This window comes from Symsagittifera roscoffensis, chromosome 1 (assembly GCF_963678635.1).
Source record: "Symsagittifera roscoffensis chromosome 1, txSymRosc1.1, whole genome shotgun sequence".
Lineage (NCBI taxonomy): Eukaryota > Metazoa > Xenacoelomorpha > Acoela > Convolutidae > Symsagittifera > Symsagittifera roscoffensis.
Genome location: NC_087062.1, coordinates 52,217,382 through 52,240,464, shown reverse-complemented (window position 1 = coordinate 52,240,464; position 23,083 = coordinate 52,217,382). Strand labels below are relative to the sequence as shown.

Here is a 23,083-nt window from a genome sequence, read left to right as displayed (position 1 = left end):
ACAGCTCAATCCCTACCACCACCAATTATAACAACTGAAGTAATATACAAATACGACAGATATACCAAAAAGACAATTGGTTACATCACATTTTATAACCCATACTCAGGATTGTCATACACATGTATATTCTAAAAGTTTTAATTTTTCTCCAACTCCTTTTTCTAGTAACCTCCAATGAAAACATAAACCCTTCCCCCCGCACAGGACCCCAAGATTTATTAGTAACACATTACGATTGTGAAGAAAACGAACAAAAAACACTACACAAATATGCAATAAATCAAGTATCACAATGCGAAACAGAACCACAAGCTATAGAAACAACAAATGTAATAGCGACACTTTATTCAAAAGCCCGAGCAACAACAGTTATAGGATATAAATTCACAGCAACATTTTCCGAAAAGAAAGTACATTGTTCACAAGTCTCAAATGGAAATAAAAACCGACTTGACCACGAATCATTTTACCAAAGTAATATCGAACGACTTCTACATCTCAATCCCGAAGATTGTAAAAACGAGTTACTAAGACTCAATATCACAAGAAATAAAAACACAGATAGAAAATTAGTATATTTCCAAGTTTTTGCAGATTCTGTACATCAAGCAGAACTTGAAAGATATCAAGGACATATAAAATTAGATGAAAAATACCCATACAACGGCGCACACGGAAGATTAACTTATGATATACACGATAAACACTGGATACCACACATTGGTATAAATGACCCATCAAACTGCAAAGCAGACACAAAAAAATAAAGGATATCAAGAAATCATGTTTTTCGATTGGAAAATAGAACTCGAAAAAATACAACTCACACGCGATTTATCAGACAACACAATGATCTATCAAGGAATTAGATTACCTTGTAAAAACGACCAAGGCTATTGTGACCCTACAACACGAACACAAGCAACAATTGTTTGGTTCCCCGAAGACACATGTACAACATTTCAAGTAGCAAAAATACACGCTCGTATGATAAAATTTCACGAAAAATATTTTATACAATCAATTTTATATGAACAAGTCCATCCATCACGAAGACAAAGTTCTAATTTTAGAAACATAGACAATATAGAAAATAAATTGACACGTTTTCAAATATATCAAGAAACAGAACTTGCATGTAAATACAGAAATCCACGAAGGACCATCGAAGGAACATCATAATACAGAAATCCACGAAGGACCAACGAAGGAACATCATATATACCAGTTGATTTTCAAAAAAGTAAAAATCAACCTGGTGGACATCTAAAGCCCCATGACACTAGAAGCACACGTTTACAAGAACTATCACTAATGAATAGTACATATTTCGGTAACATCCACTATGATATTCACCTAGATATGAAGTTAGACTACACAATTAGCCGAATTTTTCAAGAAATGTCACTATCTGAATTAGAAACACTTCACCAACTATGCGAATTAGAAAGGACACAAATCCTACAATCACTTGCACTAGCAGTATTAAAAATACCCTACGCAGGATATTTACTATCAGGAAATGGATCAAATTTTTTAGACTACGAAGGAAACATTTTATGGTTTTATACCTGTACCAAAAAAGTATCACCACTATATGTTTTTGAAGATAAACGATGCTATAAAAGAATCCCTATCTTTTATAAGAATAAGGTACATTTCGTTGACACGCTTTCAAGACGAACCTATTTTTGGGATACCGCAGTCCCATGTGGATCAGAAAATAGCCACAATGTAGTTCAACTGAACCCTGATGAAGATAAATATTACCTTCTTACCCCATATCCCACATTAATGCAATCACTCAAAAAATTTTCACCTGAAAGCATCAGAGCTATTGCTCGAAACCCAAATATTGACCTACAATCAATTGGAATATATTCAAAATCCGATATCCAACATCATATTAGAACACAACAATTCCAAGAATTATTAACACAAATGGACACTATACAAAGACAATCAATTGACCAAAACTTACGCAAACTTGCCGAAACCGCAGGATTTGCAGATATTTATACACAAGACTATAGCGGATATTTTAAAGACATTAAAGACTATATATATCTAAACGGTGAAAAATACAGACCACAAGATATTTCACCTATAAATATTTTTAGCTTTGTTACACTAAAAAATGAAATTCTCAATTTTCTAGGATGGCCCTACTACATCTTAGAAAATTTGACTATTTTATACGCAATGTTTAACTTTATAGGATTTCTTTTTTCGCTTTTAAAAGGAATCTATAATACATGCGCTATACACACACAAGTAAATAGACAAGCAAGTGTAGCACGCATACTATTTGCAGGATTTTTTGGAATTTTTTCATCATCAATAAACAAAATTCTTTTAGACGCACAAATAAAAGAATACAACACAAAAATAGCAACAAGACAGAACACATACGACGAAGAACATAACAATGTAGACATAACGCCTACAGCCCCTAGTTACCACCCCTACCACATAACCATCCACTATCACTAGTCCCACGAAATTTTCAAAATTTAGCAATAACACATAATCCAACTTTTAGACCAACCATATCACAAAGTCCCATTCAACATATAATGACACACCATCCACTAGATGAAAATACATATGAACAAATTATAGAACAACCCCATACCACCGCTTTTCAGTCTCAAAATAATAATTTTTTTAGCCCACGATTAGCCGACAACTTGGATCCCTACACCGCTCAAATTCCCACCCAACCAATCTCAACACTCCAATTACAATAATACCACTTTTTGCTTTCCCGCCACCCGATTTCCCAACCAATGATGTAACATCAGGCATGAATTCAGACACTAACTCACATATCTCAGTTTTATACTCCATCTCACAACTCAATAACCCAGATATTGAAACCCCTGATGAATTTGCAGACTCTGAACCATCTCCATCCAATAATTTTCAAACCAACCCCTCAGTTTTTTCAAAACCCCCTTTTCAACCAATCCCGCCAAATAACCCACTCCCATCGATTTCTACACCCTCTTATGCTTCACAAGTTACCCCAACCTACTCTTCATTTCATTCAGACCGATCATCCAATTCTCCAGATACTCCCCAAATCTCCCAGGAACTAGATAATTTTATCACCCTACAACAACAACCCTTCCACCTTGAAAATTCCACTATAAACCAGATTTCATCCACAATAGAATCATTAAACCCACCTACCCCTACACCCTCTTCAGCTTATACCGCATCATTAGCACCATCCTCCACATCCACCGAATCATCAAATAGCACTAATAGAGCTTATCGCACTTTCAAAAGAAAATTCCCGAACCATCCATTTCCGACAAAACGAGGAACAGCCCGTGAATATATTAATCATCCAAATCACACTAACACGAAAGATTTTTTAGCCATCACCCTACCCTCATTTCCACAGTATACCTTGAACACCCCTAACGACACTAACGACACACGTAATTTTGTAGATGAACAAGTTTTAATGCCTAAACTTCATTGGACATCATATTATCATTTTACTAACCCCCTTTGCCTACCTTTATCTAATACTCACATCGATATAGAAAGAAATAAAGATATGCTATATCGACTCACCACACCACTAACACATAGACAATTTACTTATATAGGATATAAAAAGTCACTTAAAACATACACTGCACCCCGAGCTAACGAATACACGCTAGAATATTACGATCACAACATCATCCGAACTAACCAAGACCAATTTTTAGATGATGACCGTTTCGCTAACCCACAAATCACAGAAAAATTTTTCATCAAAACACCATATGTTTTTACACTCAAAATATTTGATCGCAAATTCGACCACATCATTTCTGAAGCACTAACCGACACACAAGCTTACGAAAGTTTTAAAGAAAGATTTCAGTTATTTTCACTAACCTTTCATTTCCTTGCACCACATGAACGAGATTTGCACTGCTCACACGACATTATGTTACGCACTAAACAAACCCACACATATACATATTACCGCTTCATACAAAATCACTTTGACCTACACACTCCATCAAGACAACCACAGCATCGTTTTCAATTTATTAACTCTAAATACACATCGCCATTTTTTCTTAACTTCACATATTGCATCAAAGATGCTAACCTTCACGGTATTCTTTGCAATTATGATCCCATAACCCAAATGTATATTTTTTGTCCCATCACAAAGACCTTCAACGCAGAAGAATCCAGACCCTTCCTTATCCCACATGAATTTATTCAACCTATAGAAATCCCAATATTAGAATTCATCCACAACACTAAATACAATCACAAATTATATAATCTCATCCAAAACACATCTTATGATTTTGCAGTTGGAACTGAAGAACTAAAAACCATTAAAGCACTTCAATTGCTTTGGCCACTGCTTCAAACTAAAAACATCATTCGCATACTAGCAAAATTACTAACAAATTCCAACATAATACACGACATTTTCCCCCACGGTTTTTTTCCCCGACGACTAACAGGTAAGTATAAATTATCATATTCTTAACTAATAAATTCAAATTAAAAAACTAACCATTCTTTATCCATGTCTCATTTTGATTTTAAGTCTTCATCCCACGATCATCTGCAAAATACACAAAAGAAAAATAAAAAATAGAAAACTTCTTCAAATTGTTCAAAACTCTATTAATATTTTGCACAAGCTAATTTAAATAAAATTCACACCAATGTAGTAAATTAATTTATAAATTGTTTCCCCACAAGCAGTAAATCTAATAATGATGATAATTTGTAACTTAATTTTCCCCAAAACTAGCAGTAAAATTGAAATTCTATGTAGTAAACTGATAAGACGAAAATGCAGTACTAACCTTTTGATATTTCCAATCACTCGTACAAGAATTCTATCCATACTCGCACAGCTCGCCCACGAAGAATTGTTTAAATAATGAATTTCAGTTTCAAGCTTACACACTCAACAACTCTAACACACGATAACAAGTTTCAAACTTTCCTTTAACCCGGTTGGAAAGGAATTATATACTAAACAAAACTAACCAATGCAGCTTACTAAACACCACAACACATAGAATAACAGCATGATTAAGAAAAGGAAACCAACGGTACCCAAACCGGATTAACCCTGTTTAAAACTGGATAATTTATTCTTTTGAAGACTATTATAAAGCCTAAGAAAGAAATAATAAAACACAAAAAAGTCGAAAAACAAACCCATACCAAAAACAATTCGATTTTTGAAAAAAGGACACAACCAACGAAACATAAGAAAAACCACAATAAACCCAACATAAAACGTTATCACATAACAGGACCTCTCACAGAAACCGCACGAAATCATACTCCCACTCCTGGCCTAACCCACCAGAGAGGACGTCCTGAGCATGCTCTATAGCCGGCCTAACCCACCGCGCTACATCCACGCTTTGTGACCACACTTCTATTTTTAATAAGAGGTACTCAAGGGTGAGTAACTCTTCAAAATAACTGAACTAAAACAAAAAGCTTTTGTGAAAACAACTAACCAAAATCATAATTAAAACACCAAACTAATAAAAATTTTATAAAATGTAAATTATACCTTGCAGTATTTAGATCATCATACAACACCAAAGACGAACATCCAAAGACAAAATGAACCCACTACACTCGAAAAAGAATGGCCAACCACAATCAATATGCCGCCCACAATCACAACTCAAAGGATTTAGAGTACGACTTGACTTCGCAGAAAAGGACTTCATTGAACTAGACCAATGACCACCTCGATATTCAAGTATACGTACAGATCCGAGTAACCACGCATCCCCTCCAAGCACAATCTCCACGCCATTCCCAGACAAGGTCAAACACAAAGAAGTTCTCTACATGAAACGAAAAAACCTGTCATAGCCAACCATTCTGAAATCAGATTTGAGTTTGTTGCGAAAACCCAGTCGTTGTCATGAGAAGACACAGCGATTGAACCTGGAACTTCTCTAACAAGAGAACCCAGAAGAATTATGATGTTCGCCAAATACCAACGTCCATCATCCATCCTTTGAATTGTAGAAAGACTATTCTAAAAAACTCTGTAAAACCCGGATGGGTGGAACCTGATCTAAACTACATTTTATGATTGGATAAATTAGATATTTTACCACTGTAAAGTATTTAATATTAACCAATCATGATCCATCTAACTAACAACCCACTTATTTGTAAGTGCTGAAATTACTTGTAATTTCAGCACCAGAGAGATTTGAATTTAACTTAGAAATTAGTTGCTCTCCAAGAGAACTTCAGCAGCCGCAATAAACCAGTATACCCTAGATCTATTGAGCCTAGCAGAGACTAGTTAAACAACCTGAGACTAGATAGTATAAGAGTAAGATTAGGATCGGTATTAGACTAAGAAGTTGCACGAATCTATCCGGCCGAAAATAAGATAGCGTGACGAGCAGACGGTGTACCCTATCCGAAATTACTCTATGAGTTAACCACCTCGGTCATAACTCATATTGTTGACCTTAATGGGGATTGCAGAAGATGAGAAAACAGAAGGGGCTTCCTTAAACAATCAGAGAGATTAGATTTTGTCAAAGATCTTTTTTTTGTCATTTGCTTAAGTTTATTTGAAAACGGAAAATTCAAACATTTTTTTCCACAAGAAAAAAAAACAATTTTTTCGAAATATCAATAACAACCAAAAAACGCCAACATTGTTTTCTTGTGGATGAAATGTTTGAACTTTCCGTTTTCAAATAAACTTAAGCCAATGACAAAAAAACTGTTCCCATCTAATTATATAATTTTATCACTTTAAACTCATATATTCACCTCCTTTTGTCAGATTATTTAAAAAATAATAATTCAAATAGCTAATTGAAAAATATAAATCACTAATTGAAAAAAATTGTTTTTTTTTATATGTCATCAATTAGTTGCTTCACCTAAGCTACGGTGACCGGAACATTCTGAGATTTGCACGGCCTTTAGTTATATTTTTGATGACTAAGGTATTTAGTTATTTGCACAATTTCAACTAAAATCTATTTTAATGATGTCATGGCTTCGAGACCAGTTATACTGAATGATGAAGCGTTTTGTGTTCGCCAATAACTTTTGAAATGTAGAACAAAAAAAATTTTTGGCCCGGATTTTGGGCCTGAATCTTTAGTATTTGTAGTCTGGAAAATGATTTCGATCAGTAAAATCAATTTTTTGCTTTTTTGACCTTGTTTATAAAAAAATTCGTTCTTAATTTTTTTGAAAGCAGATACAAAAGGAAAAAAACATGTGATCTTATTTAAAATTTAGCAATGATTAGTTTTCTAATTTTATAAAACTTCTGATAAATATTGAAGAAGCACGTCTTTTCTAAAATTTTGTACAGTATCAGGACGGAACTTCTGAGCGTAAAATTTCCGTGAAAGAGCGTAAAATTTCCGAAAATTTTACAGAAATTGAAACAACAAATTGAAGTATTTTCATCCTACAGCTTTTCGGTTTCTCAAGAAACTTTTTGGTTATTTTTTTTAATTACGACAAACAATTTCTAAGGTTTTTGTGTATTTGAGCAAACGCAATATAAAGCAAGGCTAGCCGGTTGCTGTGCAAGTAGTACTGAATGTTCCGATTATATTCATAAATAAAAAAAAGGTTTCTATTTTTTGCTTCAAAATAGTGTCATTTTTTTTGAGTCGGGTAGAAAATTAGTAAGTAGACATGATCGACAACATTTATGGTAAAAAATAACAACAAATATGTTTTGTAACTTTCTCATGTCAGATAAGAGTTAAATCAGACATCCCAATCTAGTTTTTTCTATAGATAAATCAAGTTTTTTTATTCAAAAAGTTTTTTATAAAATAAACTTTCATATTACGGTTTTCGAATAAATTTTTAAAATTTCAAAGCAGTGTTTCTCAACACTGGAATAATTTTTTGAAAAAGGTTTGAAATTGTTCGATTAACGACTTTAAGACTATAGATTTTATTTTAATAAGTCACTCGAACCATTACGATGATTATTTGTGGTACCTGGATTTGCTTGTAAAACAAAGAAAAGAAACAAAAATAAAATACATCCGAATACAAAGTTCCTTTTCATTTTCAATGGTCGGAACAAAAATCTGATGACAGGGGCGGATCTTGGATTTTCTTGAGAGGCAGCATACATTTTTTATAAAGGAAAAGTTTAGTGGGCTCTTGGTAAAAACAAGTTTCTTTTGAGAACTCCCCAAACGTTATTAATGTTCTATTTCGCAGAAACATTCTGCGACCTAGACGAAATTTTGAACACTTAAATTCACCAAAAAGAATGTTAAAGAACACTTTTGGGAAATGTTTTGACCATGAAGCTGCGTTCACAATAAGCAAATGTCGGCGCTAGAAGCTTCTTTGGAAAAAATTCAGAACTGGTCGATCTTGAATGAAAGTAGTAAATAGATATCAAATTTGGACCCGCGGGGTATTTAATGGGAGTGGGGTCCTAATTTCTACTAAGCGGCCTAAGCCTATTATGAGTTTTAAGGTTTTAAGTTGTGTTGCTTCTGCCTTGTCTGCTACTTAAATATTTACGCTTGCGAATAGCAAGCGTTATCAAATCGGAATGAAGACTTTTTTGGGTTAACAACAACTTGAATAAAATCAATTGAATCACCTATTCAATTTTGACCATGAAGCTGCGTTCACAATAAGCAAATGTCGGCGCTAGAAGCTTCTTTGGAAAAATTCAGAACTGGTCGATCTTGAATGAAAGTAGTAAATAGATATCAAATTTGAACCCGCGGGGTATTTAATGGGAGTGGGGTCCTAATTTCTACTAAGCGGCCTAAGCCTATTATGAGTTTTAAGGTTTTAAGTTGTGTTGCTTCTGCCTTGTCTGCTACTGAAATATTTACGCTTGCGAATAGCAAGCGTTATCAAATCGGAATGAAGACTTTTTTGGGTTAACAACAATTTGAATAAAATCAATTGAATCACCTATTCAATTTCAAGCTCAATTGATAAGGATCATATAGGCAATTTTGATGATGCAATGAAGCTGGCACATCAAATTTAACCATTGGGTGGGTACTAGTTACTACATAGTAGTTCCAACGGGGACCTGAAACTTTTAAAGTTTTTGTTACAAATTTTTTTTTGGCTCATTTGATGTCTGCTCAAAGATTGTCGGCCTAGTTTCCGCTTCTTAAGTTTAGTTTAATTACTAAGTAGAATTTCAAAAGTCTTGCTTTGCATGTTTGCCTGGAATTTTCGTTGGATAAAAACAGGTAATAAAAAAATGTAAGAGATTGGGTTTTTATTTTTATTTTTTTATTTGCTTTGGTAATTTGCTAATCGACTTTCAAAAGAGGGTGTCTATAGAAAGATCTATTAAACTTTCACGTGCTTGCATGTTTCCTTGGTATCTTCTTGTTTAAACAATTGGTCTACAGCCTTTGAAAAAGTCTGTGGGGGAATATTTGACCAATAATTTTGATTTTTCTTTCGTTTTCTCAAAAAACAACCTACTAATTCTGGTTTCATTGTGAGAGCGGACATGGAAAACCCTCCTCTATGAGCGGCTACGCCCAAATTTTTTGAAACATAAAATTATGGCGTTCGGAATAGTGACCTTTTGATTTTTTGACCGTTTTTCGAATTATTTTGTCAAATCTGGGTTTTTGAGTTTGGCCGAAATTTCAAGCTAAGTGAATATTTTCTGCATAAACGGCTATGCACAAAATTTTTTGAACAAAAGCTATGATTCTCTTAACTGTCAATTTTCTGACTTGTTGACCGTTTTTTGGAATTTTCTGAATAATTATACCGCCAAATCTGATATCATAGGTGTAATCAACACTGCAGGTTGTTGGAGGCTTTCTTTTATTGCTTGCTCTGCCCAGTTTTTTTGTAAGAAAAAACTTATGACCTTCAAACATGTGGAACTTTGAAACTTTCAATGTTTTTGGAAGTTTTTTGACATAACTCGAAAATAAACATGCCAATTCTGAGGTTAAATGTTCAATCGAGCGACCTGATTTAGGGAATTTTCTCTACTTAACCGGCTACAACTTACTTTTAGCAGAATAAAAATTATAGATTTCGGAAACTATTTAAACTTTGAACAATTTTTTAGAAATTGTTTGAATTTTCTTAAAAACTACCCTATCAAATCTGAGATGAAAAGTTCAATCGGAAGAAGCAGTTGCTCGGATTTTTCCTGCAGAAGAGGCTACTCCCTAATGTTTTTTGAGAGAAGTGTTATGTATTTGGGAAAACTACCATTATCTCCAAAATTTTCACTCTTGTTACTTATTTTTGTAGAGAAACAGCTAAGGTTTTGGGCGCAGTCCAATTTTCGAAATTAAGTATTCCGTCCCGCATCAGTATGATAAACTCAAAAAATATCAGACACATACCTCCAGCTTTAGCTGGATCCTAGGTTTCCTTCGTCGAGACATAGAAAAACTTTGATTCACCTAGTTTTTTCAACATTTTTTTCTGCTCATGTTTATTTTATGGTTGCATTGTATCGCAAGTGGTGCGAAGCCCTGCTTCGCCTCTGTGTACATTAAGATAAAGCGAGAGTTTTTAGCTATGTCATTCAGAAGGGCAGTGAGAGGTTGATACCATTTGTGAGAGTACTTTTTTACGACGTCCATATCTGGCCGACCGTTAAGCTTTTAATTTAAAAAGCGCACAGGAGACAGGAGTGGTGGTGGAAGCCAGCACTAAAAAAACAACAAACTTCGAAATACTGACAGAGTCCGCACCGTTAAAATGTTTTTACGCACGTCACTGGTATAGTTATAATTTTTGGCTGGATCTCTACTTATATCAGAAAAAAAATGTGTATTGACTTGTCTTGAAGAAGTTGTTAAGAATGAAAACTGTTCATATCATTATTTCTACAGGTACACGACACTGTTGTTCATTGTATTGGGTGTGCTAGTGACCACCAGACAGTTCGTGGGAGACGCCATAGTGTGCTTCACTCCTCATGAATTCGACGGCCAGCGCTCCGCTTATGCAGATGCTTACTGCTGGGTATCCAACACATACTTTCTCCCCTTGGACTCCCATCATGACCCCGCAATAGACGAGGTTCCTCCCAAGACAATCCTGTACTACCAGTGGACCCCTTTAATACTCTTCCTTCAGGTAGACAAAAGTCATAGGGTTTTTAAAAAATAATAGATTTTTTTTTGGTTTCGAGATGTTCATTTACATTTTTATGATAAAACTGTTAAAGCACTGAGAGACCCACAAAGCACTGATCGTAGATATTTTTAATGGGTATGGTTTTTGTATGCCGAGCTCTCACACTTTTTCGAGTATTACACTGCTACATTGTTTCGTTCCACTATTCTGCAGTTGTAGTGATAATAAAAATGTCAAATGGTTCATTTATTGTTCCGACTTTTGTAACAAAAGTAACGGAATATTTGTGGTAGGGGTCGGTTTTTTCTTCAGACAAATTTCGACTTTTTAATTAGCCATTTTTGACGGGATTTTATAAATCATTTGAAAAGTTTTGTTGCCTTCAACTTAAATTTGAAAAGATATTTCACCTGTGATCATTTTTCGAGAAGTTTTTGCGCTTTAAAGATTGCCATTTTGGTCAATTTGGGACAATTAACGCCCGATATATTTTGCACTATTAACGCGTAAACGGAAATTTAATCCGTTTAAGAAATCACTCCACAATTTGTCTGAAGAAAAAAAACCCACCCCGAGCACAAATGTTCCGTTACTTTTGTTACAAAAGTTGGAACATTAATGTACTTTTGGCCAACTTAGAATAACTAACGCTCGAAAACTAAAGACTGAAAATTGTCAAATGAAACTGCTCGTATATCAGGGCCCTGAATGTCCCGTCTGCCCTATCCCTATAATTGGCCTCGAATGGTTTTTGGTAAAAGTAAAAATTTGGAAAACTATAAAATTTGGACAAAATAAGATCAAATGAGAAAAGATTAGTCATTCAAAATTAATAAGACCAATTAGCTAGGCTCAGTTCAATTAGGAACATTTTTTGTAGTGCGGGATAAATCGCGTTATGTTTTCAGCATTATGATAAATTAGTTCAGAGCATGGCCAAATTGGCAATTTTTAAGCTCCCAGAACATCGCGAAAAACAATCAGAAGTTAAAAAATCTTTAAAAGTTGATATCTTTAATGTTTTATATGAGAACTATATAATAATGGGGTATATATTTATAAAAAAAACTCTTCATTAAAATATTGCAATTTGATTTGAAGCAAGTTGATTTGTTTTTTTTTCCCGGGTTGATTTCCATACAAGAGAAAAGCTTATCGTACAAATTTTCAAACGGAGTTTATTGAAAAAAAAAACGTGTCAATCGATTAACAATGAAAAAAAAAATAGTTTAAAAAGCAGTTTTCAGGAATAAAAAGTCCCCCAAAATCACTTAGGAAACTTTTTTAAATATAGGTCATTTTGTCATCCCCATTTTTATAATTTTAATGTTTCTAGACCTATACAAGAATTCAGTTTTTTTAGTTTTTTGTTTATATTTTTGTGTAAAAATTGAAATATTAATTTACATGGTAAATGCGCAAATTTAGTTTATCTGTGTGGTAATTGCTATTTACACTCTGGATTTTTTTGTGTAGAAAATCCCTGTTTATTGTCCTTTCGGACAAAACACTGACATCTAAAAACTATTTTGTAATTTCTTCAAAATTTCAATTTTTTTGTATACTTATAGGAAAAGTTCGTTTTGTTTACTTTCGAATACAGAAAAGAGGGGTGATATATTACATTAGGTGATGAGTTCATGTTCAATAGATGGATTGTTTTTTGTTATATTTGGAATAAAGCTTATAATTTATTTTAAAAGCATTTTTTGGCAAAAAAAGTAAATATTGAAAATTTGGAAGAACATTTCTTTTGGCAGAGTAAAATAATTACAAAAACTTTCTTTTTAGTTGGTAAAATTTTTAAAAGACAGTTTAGTTTTAGACTTTGAATGACAGTTGGAACACTCGGAGCTTTGCCTTGATACAAGTATTCTTATTGTTTTTACGCTCCAAATAATCATTTCGCAATTCTGCCATTTTCTTTTATATATTGTCTTGAATTTATCATTATCACTACAAAATTTGAAATAAGTTGCTCAGTTTGAACCAATTTGAAACAAGACGTTGGTTTTTTCCAGTTACTATAAATCTATTTTGATTGCTGCTTCATATAAAAAAACCATTTTGATAAACATGTGTAGAGCAATCTTCCATAGATTTCAAAAACAGGCTCGCATCTAGAATTTTCTCGACGAGAGGAGAGATATTTTCAAAAATAAGGTCGATCATTTTATCCTTTTTATCTTTCAAAACTTAATAAAGACCGTTTTTGAACAAAGTAATTTTTTAAACAATGATATCGTTAAATACTGCCGTAGGGAGGGCCTTTAGGGCGGTCAAGGATGGTCAAATCTCTGAGGGAAGGGCGCTTTAAAATCTCAGTCGATAAAACATAGACACAAACTTCGAAGTTATTTCTTTATCATATTTTTCAATGTGTTCCTTGAATATAAGGTTAAAGTCTATTACAATTTTTAGATATTTTGCAGATCTCGAGCTTTTTTTTGCAAATATCGCAAATGTACACAAACTGCCCTCTTAAAATTCAATTTTGAGCGAGTTTTGAAGTAGCTTACATAAAAAACTCGAGCTTAGCTCCTTCCTAACAACCTGTTTCTGTCTCTTTCAGGCCGTGTCGTTCGCCTTTCCCCACTTCGTGTGGCGTGCTGTGTACACTTCGGCAGGAGTGGACTTCGAACAGGTGGTTGAGACTGCCTCCAAATTTGAGACATCTGTCAACTCAAACAAGTGGAATGACCTCATCCAAAACATAGGTGAATAGCGTCTGATTACAATCACTTTAGAGGTTTCAGTAATTGTTGTATCAAAAGTGTGTCATTATTTCTACATCCGCCATTTGTATGAGCAATTTAACATAGTGTAAGGCGCTCGCTGTGAGATCGTACGATTGAGTATTCGACCCCCTGTCATTATAAATATGGGGACTCTAGCTTCTAATCTACCGAAGCTCACCTCAAAAGGCTTCAAAAGCGATGCCTTGCAAAAAGTCTGGTCGCAAAAAAACGGCACTGGCTCACAAAAAAAGCTTAGTTGAATAAAAGAACGCAGTCTGGTAATTATTTTTTGGGAGTCAAAAGAAATGAACTGTTTTCAGACAGGCTTAAATGCCTTTGATAGATCTTCTGCGATTTGACGAAACTAAAGAGTTATCGAAGATGAAAATTAAGCAAAATGATGTTTCCACTGAAAAGTTGTAGAAAAAAGCAAATACTTCTTGCAGAGTAAGCAGCTAAATAATAAAAAAAAATAGTTATGGCAACCGAGTATAATAAAATAATGAAGATAGTTTTTCTCTCTGATTATGTAAAATTTATTGCTGGATAATTTCAGCGCTCCACATTGATCGCTATCTGGAGTTGCAGAAAGATCAATCCTCCAAGTCAGTCCTCTTCTTGTCCAGACTGAGAGTGGGCCACAGCTTCGGAAATCTGCTCACATTTTGCTACCCTTTGGTCAAGTTGGGCTTCATCCTCAACATAGTGGCCCATGTGTATGCACTCAAGTACTGGCTCGGACAGGAGTATTTGCTCTATGGGTACACTGGTCAGTGATGTACACATTTTAACTTGTTCCATCCTTTTCCAAACATGCTTTGCTCCAAATTTTATTCATAGTTTTCTAAATTTACAAGTGATAGCAATTATTGACACTTGTTTCAAATTAGAGCTCTTTTGATATCCGCATCTTTTTTTATTTTTTATCATTCGCAATTTCTGAACTAAGAAGTACAGTTATGTTTTTTTAATTGCTCAGATCCGCTCATACAAAATTGAACACCGTTTGTAAAGTAAATTGGTTGTGTTGATGCAGTGATCTACTCCTTCATCTACCTGGGCACCAGCATTATTGACACTTGTTTCAAATTAGAGCTCTTTTGATATCCGCATCTTTTTTTTATTTTTTATCATTCGCAATTTCTGAACTAAGAACTACAGTTATGTTTTTTTAATTGCTCAGATCCGCTCAAACAAAATTGAACACCGTTTGTAAAGTAAATTGGTTGTGTTGATGCAGTGATCTACTCCTTCATCTACCTGGGCACCAGCATTATTGACACTTGTTTCAAATCAGAGCTCTTTTGATATCCGCATCTTTTTTTTTTATCATTCGCAATTTCTGAACTAAGAACTACAGTTATGTTTTTTTAATTGCTCAGATCCGCTCATACAAAATTGAACACCGTTTGTAAAGTAAATTGGTTGTGTTGATGCAGTGATCTACTCCTTCATCTACCTGGGCACCAGCATTATTGACACTTGTTTCAAACCAGAGCTCTTTTGATATCCGCATCTTTTTTTTATTTTTTATCATTCGCATTTTCTGAACTAAGAACTACAGTTATGTTTTTTTAGTTGCTCAGATCCGCTCATACAAAAATGAACACCGTTTGTAAAGTAAATTGGTTGTGTTGATGCAGTGATCTACTCCTTCATCTACCTGGGCACCAGCATTATTGACACTTGTTTCAAATCAGAGCTCTTTTGATATCCGCATCTTTTTTTTTATTTTTTATCATTCGCAATTTCTGAACTAAGAACTACAGTTATGTTTTTTTAATTGCTCAGATCCGCTCATACAAAAAATTGAACACCGTTTGTAAAGTAAATTGGTTGTGTTGATGCAGTGATCTACTCCTTCATCTACCTGGGCACCAGCATTATTGACACTTGTTTCAAATCAGAGCTCTTTTGATATCCGCATTTTTTTTATTTTTTATCATTCGCAATTTCTGAACTAAGAACTACAGTTATGTTTTTTTAATTGCTCAGATCCGCTCATACAAAATTGAACACCGTTTGTAAGGTAAATTGGTTGTGTTGATGCAGTGATCTACTCTTTCATCTACCTGGGCACCAGCATTATTGACACTTGTTTCAAATTAGAGCTCTTTTGATATCCGCATCTTTTTTTATTTTTTATCATTCGCAATTTCTGAACTAAGAACTACAGTTATGTTTTTTTAATTGCTCAGATCCGCTCATACAAAATTGAACACCGTTTGTAAAGTAAATTGGTTGTGTTGATGCAGTGATCTACTCCTTCATCTCTCTGGGCACCAGCATTATTGACACTTGTTTCAAATCAGAGCTCTTTTGATATCCGCATCTTTTTTTTTAATCATTCGCAATTTCTGAACTAAGAACTACAGTTATGTTTTTTTAATTGCTCAGATCCGCTCACACAAAATTGAACACCGTTTGTAAAGTAAATTGGTTGTGTTGATGCAGTGATCTACTCCTTCATCTACCTGGGCACCAGCATTATTGACACTTGTTTCAAATCAGAGCTCTTTTGATAACCGCATCTTTTTTTTATTTTTTATCATTCGCAATTTCTGAACTAAGAACTACAGTTATGTTTTTTTAATTGCTCAGATCCGCTCATACAAAATTGAACACCGTTTGTAAAGTAAATTGGTTGTGTTGATGCAGTGATCTACTCCTTCATCTACCTGGGCACCAGCATTATTGACACTTGTTTCAAATCAGAGCTCTTTTAATATCCGCATCTTTTTTTATTTTTTATCATTCGCAATTTCTGAACTAAGAACTACAGTTATGTTTTTTTAATTGCTCAGATCCGCTCATACAAAATTGAACACCGTTTGTAAAGTAAATTGGTTGTGTTGATGCAGTGATCTACTCCTTCATCTACCTGGTCACCAGCTTTTTTGACACTTGTTTCAAATCAGAGCTCTTTTGATATCCGCATTTTTTTTTCATTCGCAATTTCTGAACTAAGAACTACAGTTATGTTTTTTTAATTGCTCAGATCCGCTCATACAAAATTGAACACCGTTTGTAAAGTAAATTGGTTGTGTTGATGCAGTGATCTACTCCTTCATCTACCTGGGCACCAGCATTATTGACACTTGTTTCAAATCAGAGCTCTTTTAATATCCGCATCTTTTTTTATTTTTTATCATTCGCAATTTCTGAACTAAGAACTACAGTTATGTTTTTTTAATTGCTCAGATCCGCTCATACAAAATTGAACACCGTTTGTAAAGTAAATTGGTTGTGTTGATGCAGTGATCTACTCCTTCATCTACCTGGTCACCAGCTTTTTTGACACTTGTTTCAAATCAGAGCTCTTTTGATATCCGCATTTTTTTTTCATTCGCAATTTCTGAACTAAGAACTACAGTTATGTTTTTTTAATTGCTCAGATCCGCTCATACAAAATTGAACACCGTTTGTAAAGTAAATTGGTTGTGTTGATGCAGTGATCTACTCCTTCATCTACCTGGGCAGCAGCATTATTGACACTTGTTTCAAATTAGAGCTCTTTTGATATCCGCATCTTTTTTTATTTTTTATCATTCGCAATTTCTGAACTAAGAACTACAGTTATGTTTTTTTAATTGCTCAGATCCGCTCATACAAAATTGAACACCGTTTGTAAAGTAAGTTGGTTGTGTTGATGCAGTGATCTACTCCTTCATCTACCTGGGCACCAGCATTTTTGACACTTGTTTCAAATCAGAGCTCTTTTGATATCCGCATCTTTTTTTTTATTTTTTATCATTCGCAATTTCTGAACTAAGAACTACAGTTATGTTTTTTTAATTGCTCAGATCCGCTCATACAAAATTGAATACCGTTTGTAAAGTAAATTGGTTGTGTTGATGCAGTGATCTACTCCTTCATCTACCTGGGCACCAGCATTTTTGACACTTGTTTCAAATCAGAGCTCTTTTGATATCCGCATCTTTTTTTTATTTTTTATCATTCGCAATTTCTGAACTAAGAACTACAGTTATGTTTTTTTAATTGCTCAGATCCGCTCATACAAAATTGAACACCGTTTGTAAAGTAAATTGGTTGTGTTGATGCAGTGATCTACTCCTTCATCTACCTGGGCACCAGCATTTTTAACCCTTGTTTCAAATCAGAGCTCTTTTGATATCCGCATCTTTTTTTTATTTTTTATCATTCGCAATTTCTGAACTAATAACTACAGTTATGTTTTTTTAATTGCTCAGATCCGCTCATACAAAATTGAACACCGTTTGTAAAGTAAGTTGGTTGTGTTGATGCAGTGATCTACTCCTTCATCTACCTGGGCACCAGCATTTTTGACACTTGTTTCAAATCAGAGCTCTTTTGATATCCGCATCTTTTTTTTATTTTTTATCATTCGCAATTTCTGAACTAAGAACTACAGTTATGTTTTTTTAATTGCTCAGATCCGCTCATACAAAATTGAACACCGTTTGTAAAGTAAGTTGGTTGTGTTGATGCAGTGATCTACTCCTTCATCTACCTGGGCACCAGCATTTTTGACACTTGTTTCAAATCAGAGCTCTTTTGATATCCGCATCTTTTTTTTATTTTTTATCATTCGCAATTTCTGAACTAATAACTACAGTTATGTTTTTTTAATTGCTCAGATCCGCTCATACAAAATTGAACACCGTTTGTAAAGTAAGTTGGTTGTGTTGATGCAGTGATCTACTCCTTCATCTACCTGGGCACCAGCATTTTTGACACTTGTTTCAAATCAGAGCTCTTTTGATATCCGCATCTTTTTTTTATTTTTTATCATTCGCAATTTCTGAACTAAGAACTACAGTTATGTTTTTTTAATTGCTCAGATCCGCTCATACAAAATTGAACACCGTTTGTAAAGTAAGTTGGTTGTGTTGATCTAGTGATCTACTCCTTCATCTACCTGGGCACCAGCATTTTTGACACTTGTTTCAAATCAGAGCTCTTTTGATATCCGCATCTTTTTTTTATTTTTTATCATTCGCAATTTCTGAACTAAGAACTACAGTTATGTTTTTTTAATTGCTCAGATCCGCTCATACAAAATTGAACACCGTTTGTAAAGTAAGTTGGTTGTGTTGATGCAGTGATCTACTCCTTCATCTACCTGGGCACCAGCATTTTTGACACTTGTTTCAAATCAGAGCTCTTTTGATATCCGCATCTTTTTTTTTTTATCATTCGCAATTTCTGAACTAAGAACTACAGTTATGTTTTTTTAATTGCTCAGATCCGCTCATACAAAATTGAACACCGTTTGTAAAGTAAATTGGTTGTGTTGATGCAGTGATCTACTCCTTCATCTACCTGGGCAGCAGCATTATTGACACTTGTTTCAAATTAAAGCTCTTTTGATATCCGCATCTTTTTTTATTTTTTATCATTCGCAATTTCTGAACTAAGAACTACAGTTATGTTTTTTTAATTGCTCAGATCCGCTCATACAAAATTGAACACCGTTTGTAAAGTAAGTTGGTTGTGTTGATGCAGTGATCTACTCCTTCATCTACCTGGGCACCAGCATTTTTGACACTTGTTTCAAATCAGAGCTCTTTTGATATCCGCATCTTTTTTTTATTTTTTATCATTCGCAATTTCTGAACTAAGAACTACAGTTATGTTTTTTTAATTGCTCAGATCCGCTCATACAAAATTGAATACCGTTTGTAAAGTAAATTGGTTGTGTTGATGCAGTGATCTACTCCTTCATCTACCTGGGCACCAGCATTTTTGACACTTGTTTCAAATCAGAGCTCTTTTGATATCCGCATCTTTTTTTTATTTTTTATCATTCGCAATTTCTGAACTAAGAACTACAGTTATGTTTTTTTAATTGCTCAGATCCGCTCATACAAAATTGAACACCGTTTGTAAAGTAAGTTGGTTGTGTTGATGCAGTGATCTACTCCTTCATCTACCTGGGCACCAGCATTTTTGACACTTGTTTCAAATCAGAGCTCTTTTGATATCCGCATCTTTTTTTTATTTTTTATCATTCGCAATTTCTGAACTAAGAACTACAGTTATGTTTTTTTAATTGCTCAGATCCGCTCATACAAAATTGAACACCGTTTGTAAAGTAAGTTGGTTGTGTTGATGCAGTGATCTACTCCTTCATCTACCTGGGCACCAGCATTTTTGACACTTGTTTCAAATCAGAGCTCTTTTGATATCCGCATCTTTTTTTATTTTTTATCATTCGCAATTTCTGAACTAATAACTACAGTTATGTTTTTTCAATTGCTCAGATCCGCTCATACAAAATTGAACACCGTTTGTAAAGTAAGTTGGTTGTGTTGATGCAGTGATCTACTCCTTCATCTACCTGGGCACCAGCATTTTTGACACTTGTTTCAAATCAGAGCTCTTTTGATATCCGCATCTTTTTTTTATTTTTTATCATTCGCAATTTCTGAACTAAGAACTACAGTTATGTTTTTTTAATTGCTCAGATCCGCTCATACAAAATTGAACACCGTTTGTAAAGTACGTTGGTTGTGTTGATGCAGTGATCTACTCCTTCATCTACCTGGGCACCAGCATTTTTGACACTTGTTTCAAATCAGAGCTCTTTTGATATCCGCATCTTTTTTTTATTTTTTATCATTCGCAATTTCTGAACTAATAACTACAGTTATGTTTTTTTAATTGCTCAGATCCGCTCATACAAAATTGAACACCGTTTGTAAAGTAAGTTGGTTGTGTTGATGCAGTGATCTACTCCTTCATCTACCTGGGCACCAGCATTTTTGACACTTGTTTCAAATCAGAGCTCTTTTGATATCCGCATCTTTTTTTTATTTTTTATCATTCGCAATTTCTGAACTAAGAACTACAGTTAAGTTTTTTTAATTGCTCAGATCCGCTCATACAAAATTGAACACCGTTTGTAAAGTAAGTTGGTTGTGTTGATGCAGTGATCTACTCCTTCATCTACCTGGGCACCAGCATTTTTGACACTTGTTTCAAATCAGAGCTCTTTTGATATCCGCATCTTTTTTTTATTTTTTATCATTCGCAATTTCTGAACTAATAACTACAGTTATGTTTTTTTAATTGCTCAGATCCGCTCATACAAAATTGAACACCGTTTGTAAAGTAAATTGGTTGTGTTGATGCAGTGATCTACTCCTTCATCTACCTGGGCACCAGCATTTTTGACACTTGTTTCAAATCAGAGCTCTTTTGATATCCGCATCTTTTTTTTATTTTTTATCATTCGCAATTTCTGAACTAAGAACTACAGTTATGTTTTTTTAATTGCTCAGATCCGCTCATACAAAATTGAACACCGTTTGTAAAGTAAGTTGGTTGTGTTGATGCAGTGATCTACTCCTTCATCTACCTGGGCACCAGCATTTTTGACACTTGTTTCAAATCAGAGCTCTTTTGATATCCGCATCTTTTTTTATTTTTTATCATTCGCAATTTCTGAACTAATAACTACAGTTATGTTTTTTTAATTGCTCAGATCCGCTCATACAAAATTGAACACCGTTTGTAAAGTAAGTTGGTTGTGTTGATGCAGTGATCTACTCCTTCATCTACCTGGGCACCAGCATTTTTGACACTTGTTTCAAATCAGAGCTCTTTTGATATCCGCATCTTTTTTTTATTTTTTATCATTCGCAATTTCTGAACTAAGAACTACAGTTATGTTTTTTTAATTGCTCAGATCCGCTCATACAAAATTGAACACCGTTTGTAAAGTAAGTTGGTTGTGTTGATGCAGTGATCTACTCCTTCATCTACCTGGGAACCAGCATTTTTGACACTTGTTTCAAATCAGAGCTCTTTTGATATCCGCATCTTTTTTTTATTTTTTATCATTCGCAATTTCTGAACTAATAACTACAGTTATGTTTTTTTAATTGCTCAGATCCGCTCATACAAAATTGAACACCGTTTGTAAAGTAAGTTGGTTGTGTTGATGCAGTGATCTACTCCTTCATCTACCTGAGCACCAGCATTTTTGACACTTGTTTCAAATCAGAGCTCTTTTGATATCCGCATCTTTTTTTTATTTTTTATCATTCGCAATTTCTGAACTAAGAACTACAGTTATGTTTTTTTAATTGCTCAGATCCGCTCATACAAAATTGAACACCGTTTGTAAAGTAAGTTGGTTGTGTTGATGCAGTGATCTATTCCTTCATCTACCTGGGCACCAGCATTTTTGACACTTGTTTCAAATCAGAGCTCTTTTGATATCCGCATCTTTTTTTTATTTTTTATCATTCGCAATTTCTGAACTAATAACTACAGTTATGTTTTTTTAATTGCTCAGATCCGCTCATACAAAATTGAACACCGTTTGTAAAGTAAGTTGGTTGTGTTGATGCAGTGATCTACTCCTTCATCTACCTGGGCACCAGCATTTTTGACACTTGTTTCAAATCAGAGCTCTTTTGATATCCGCATCTTTTTTTCATTTTTTATCATTCGCAATTTCTGAACTAAGAACTACAGTTATGTTTTTTTAATTGCTCAGATCCGCTCATACAAAATTGAACACCGTTTGTAAAGTAAGTTGGTTGTGTTGATGCAGTGATCTACTCCTTCATCTACCTGGGCACCAGCATTTTTGACACTTGTTTCAAATCAGAGCTCTTTTGATATCCGCATCTTTTTTTTATTTTTTATCATTCGCAATTTCTGAACTAATAACTACAGTTATGTTTTTTTAATTGCTCAGATCCGCTCATACAAAATTGAACACCGTTTGTAAAGTAAGTTGGTTGTGTTGATGCAGTGATCTACTCCTTCATCTACCTGGGCACCAGCATTTTTGACACTTGTTTCAAATCAGAGCTCTTTTGATATCCGCATCTTTTTTTTATTTTTTATCATTCGCAATTTCTGAACTAAGAACTACAGTTATGTTTTTTTAATTGCTCAGATCCGCTCATACAAAATTGAACACCGTTTGTAAAGTAAGTTGGTTGTGTTGATGCAGTGATCTACTCCTTCATCTACCTGGGCACCAGCATTTTTGACACTTGTTTCAAATCAGAGCTCTTTTGATATCCGCATCTTTTTTTTATTTTTTATCATTCGCAATTTCTGAACTAATAACTACAGTTATGTTTTTTTAATTGCTCAGATCCGCTCATACAAAATTGAACACCGTTTGTAAAGTAAGTTGGTTGTGTTGATGCAGTGATCTACTCCTTCATCTACCTGGGCACCAGCATTTTTGACACTTGTTTCAAATCAGAGCTCTTTTG

At 34.3% G+C, this 23,083-nt stretch overlaps 1 protein-coding gene across 1 annotated transcript in view; it reads left to right on the top strand.

Annotated features, from left to right (window-relative positions):
• The window catches only part of LOC134845483 (innexin unc-9-like), a 50,338-nt gene that overhangs the window by 13,818 nt on the left and 13,437 nt on the right, over positions 1 to 23,083 (top strand). Inside the window, exons 2-4 of the mRNA XM_063862381.1 lie at positions 10,875 to 11,121; positions 13,694 to 13,838; positions 14,416 to 14,628. Of these exons, the coding sequence (XP_063718451.1) occupies positions 10,875 to 11,121; positions 13,694 to 13,838; positions 14,416 to 14,628 (605 nt within the window). The remainder of the gene's footprint in view (positions 1 to 10,874; positions 11,122 to 13,693; positions 13,839 to 14,415; positions 14,629 to 23,083) is intronic.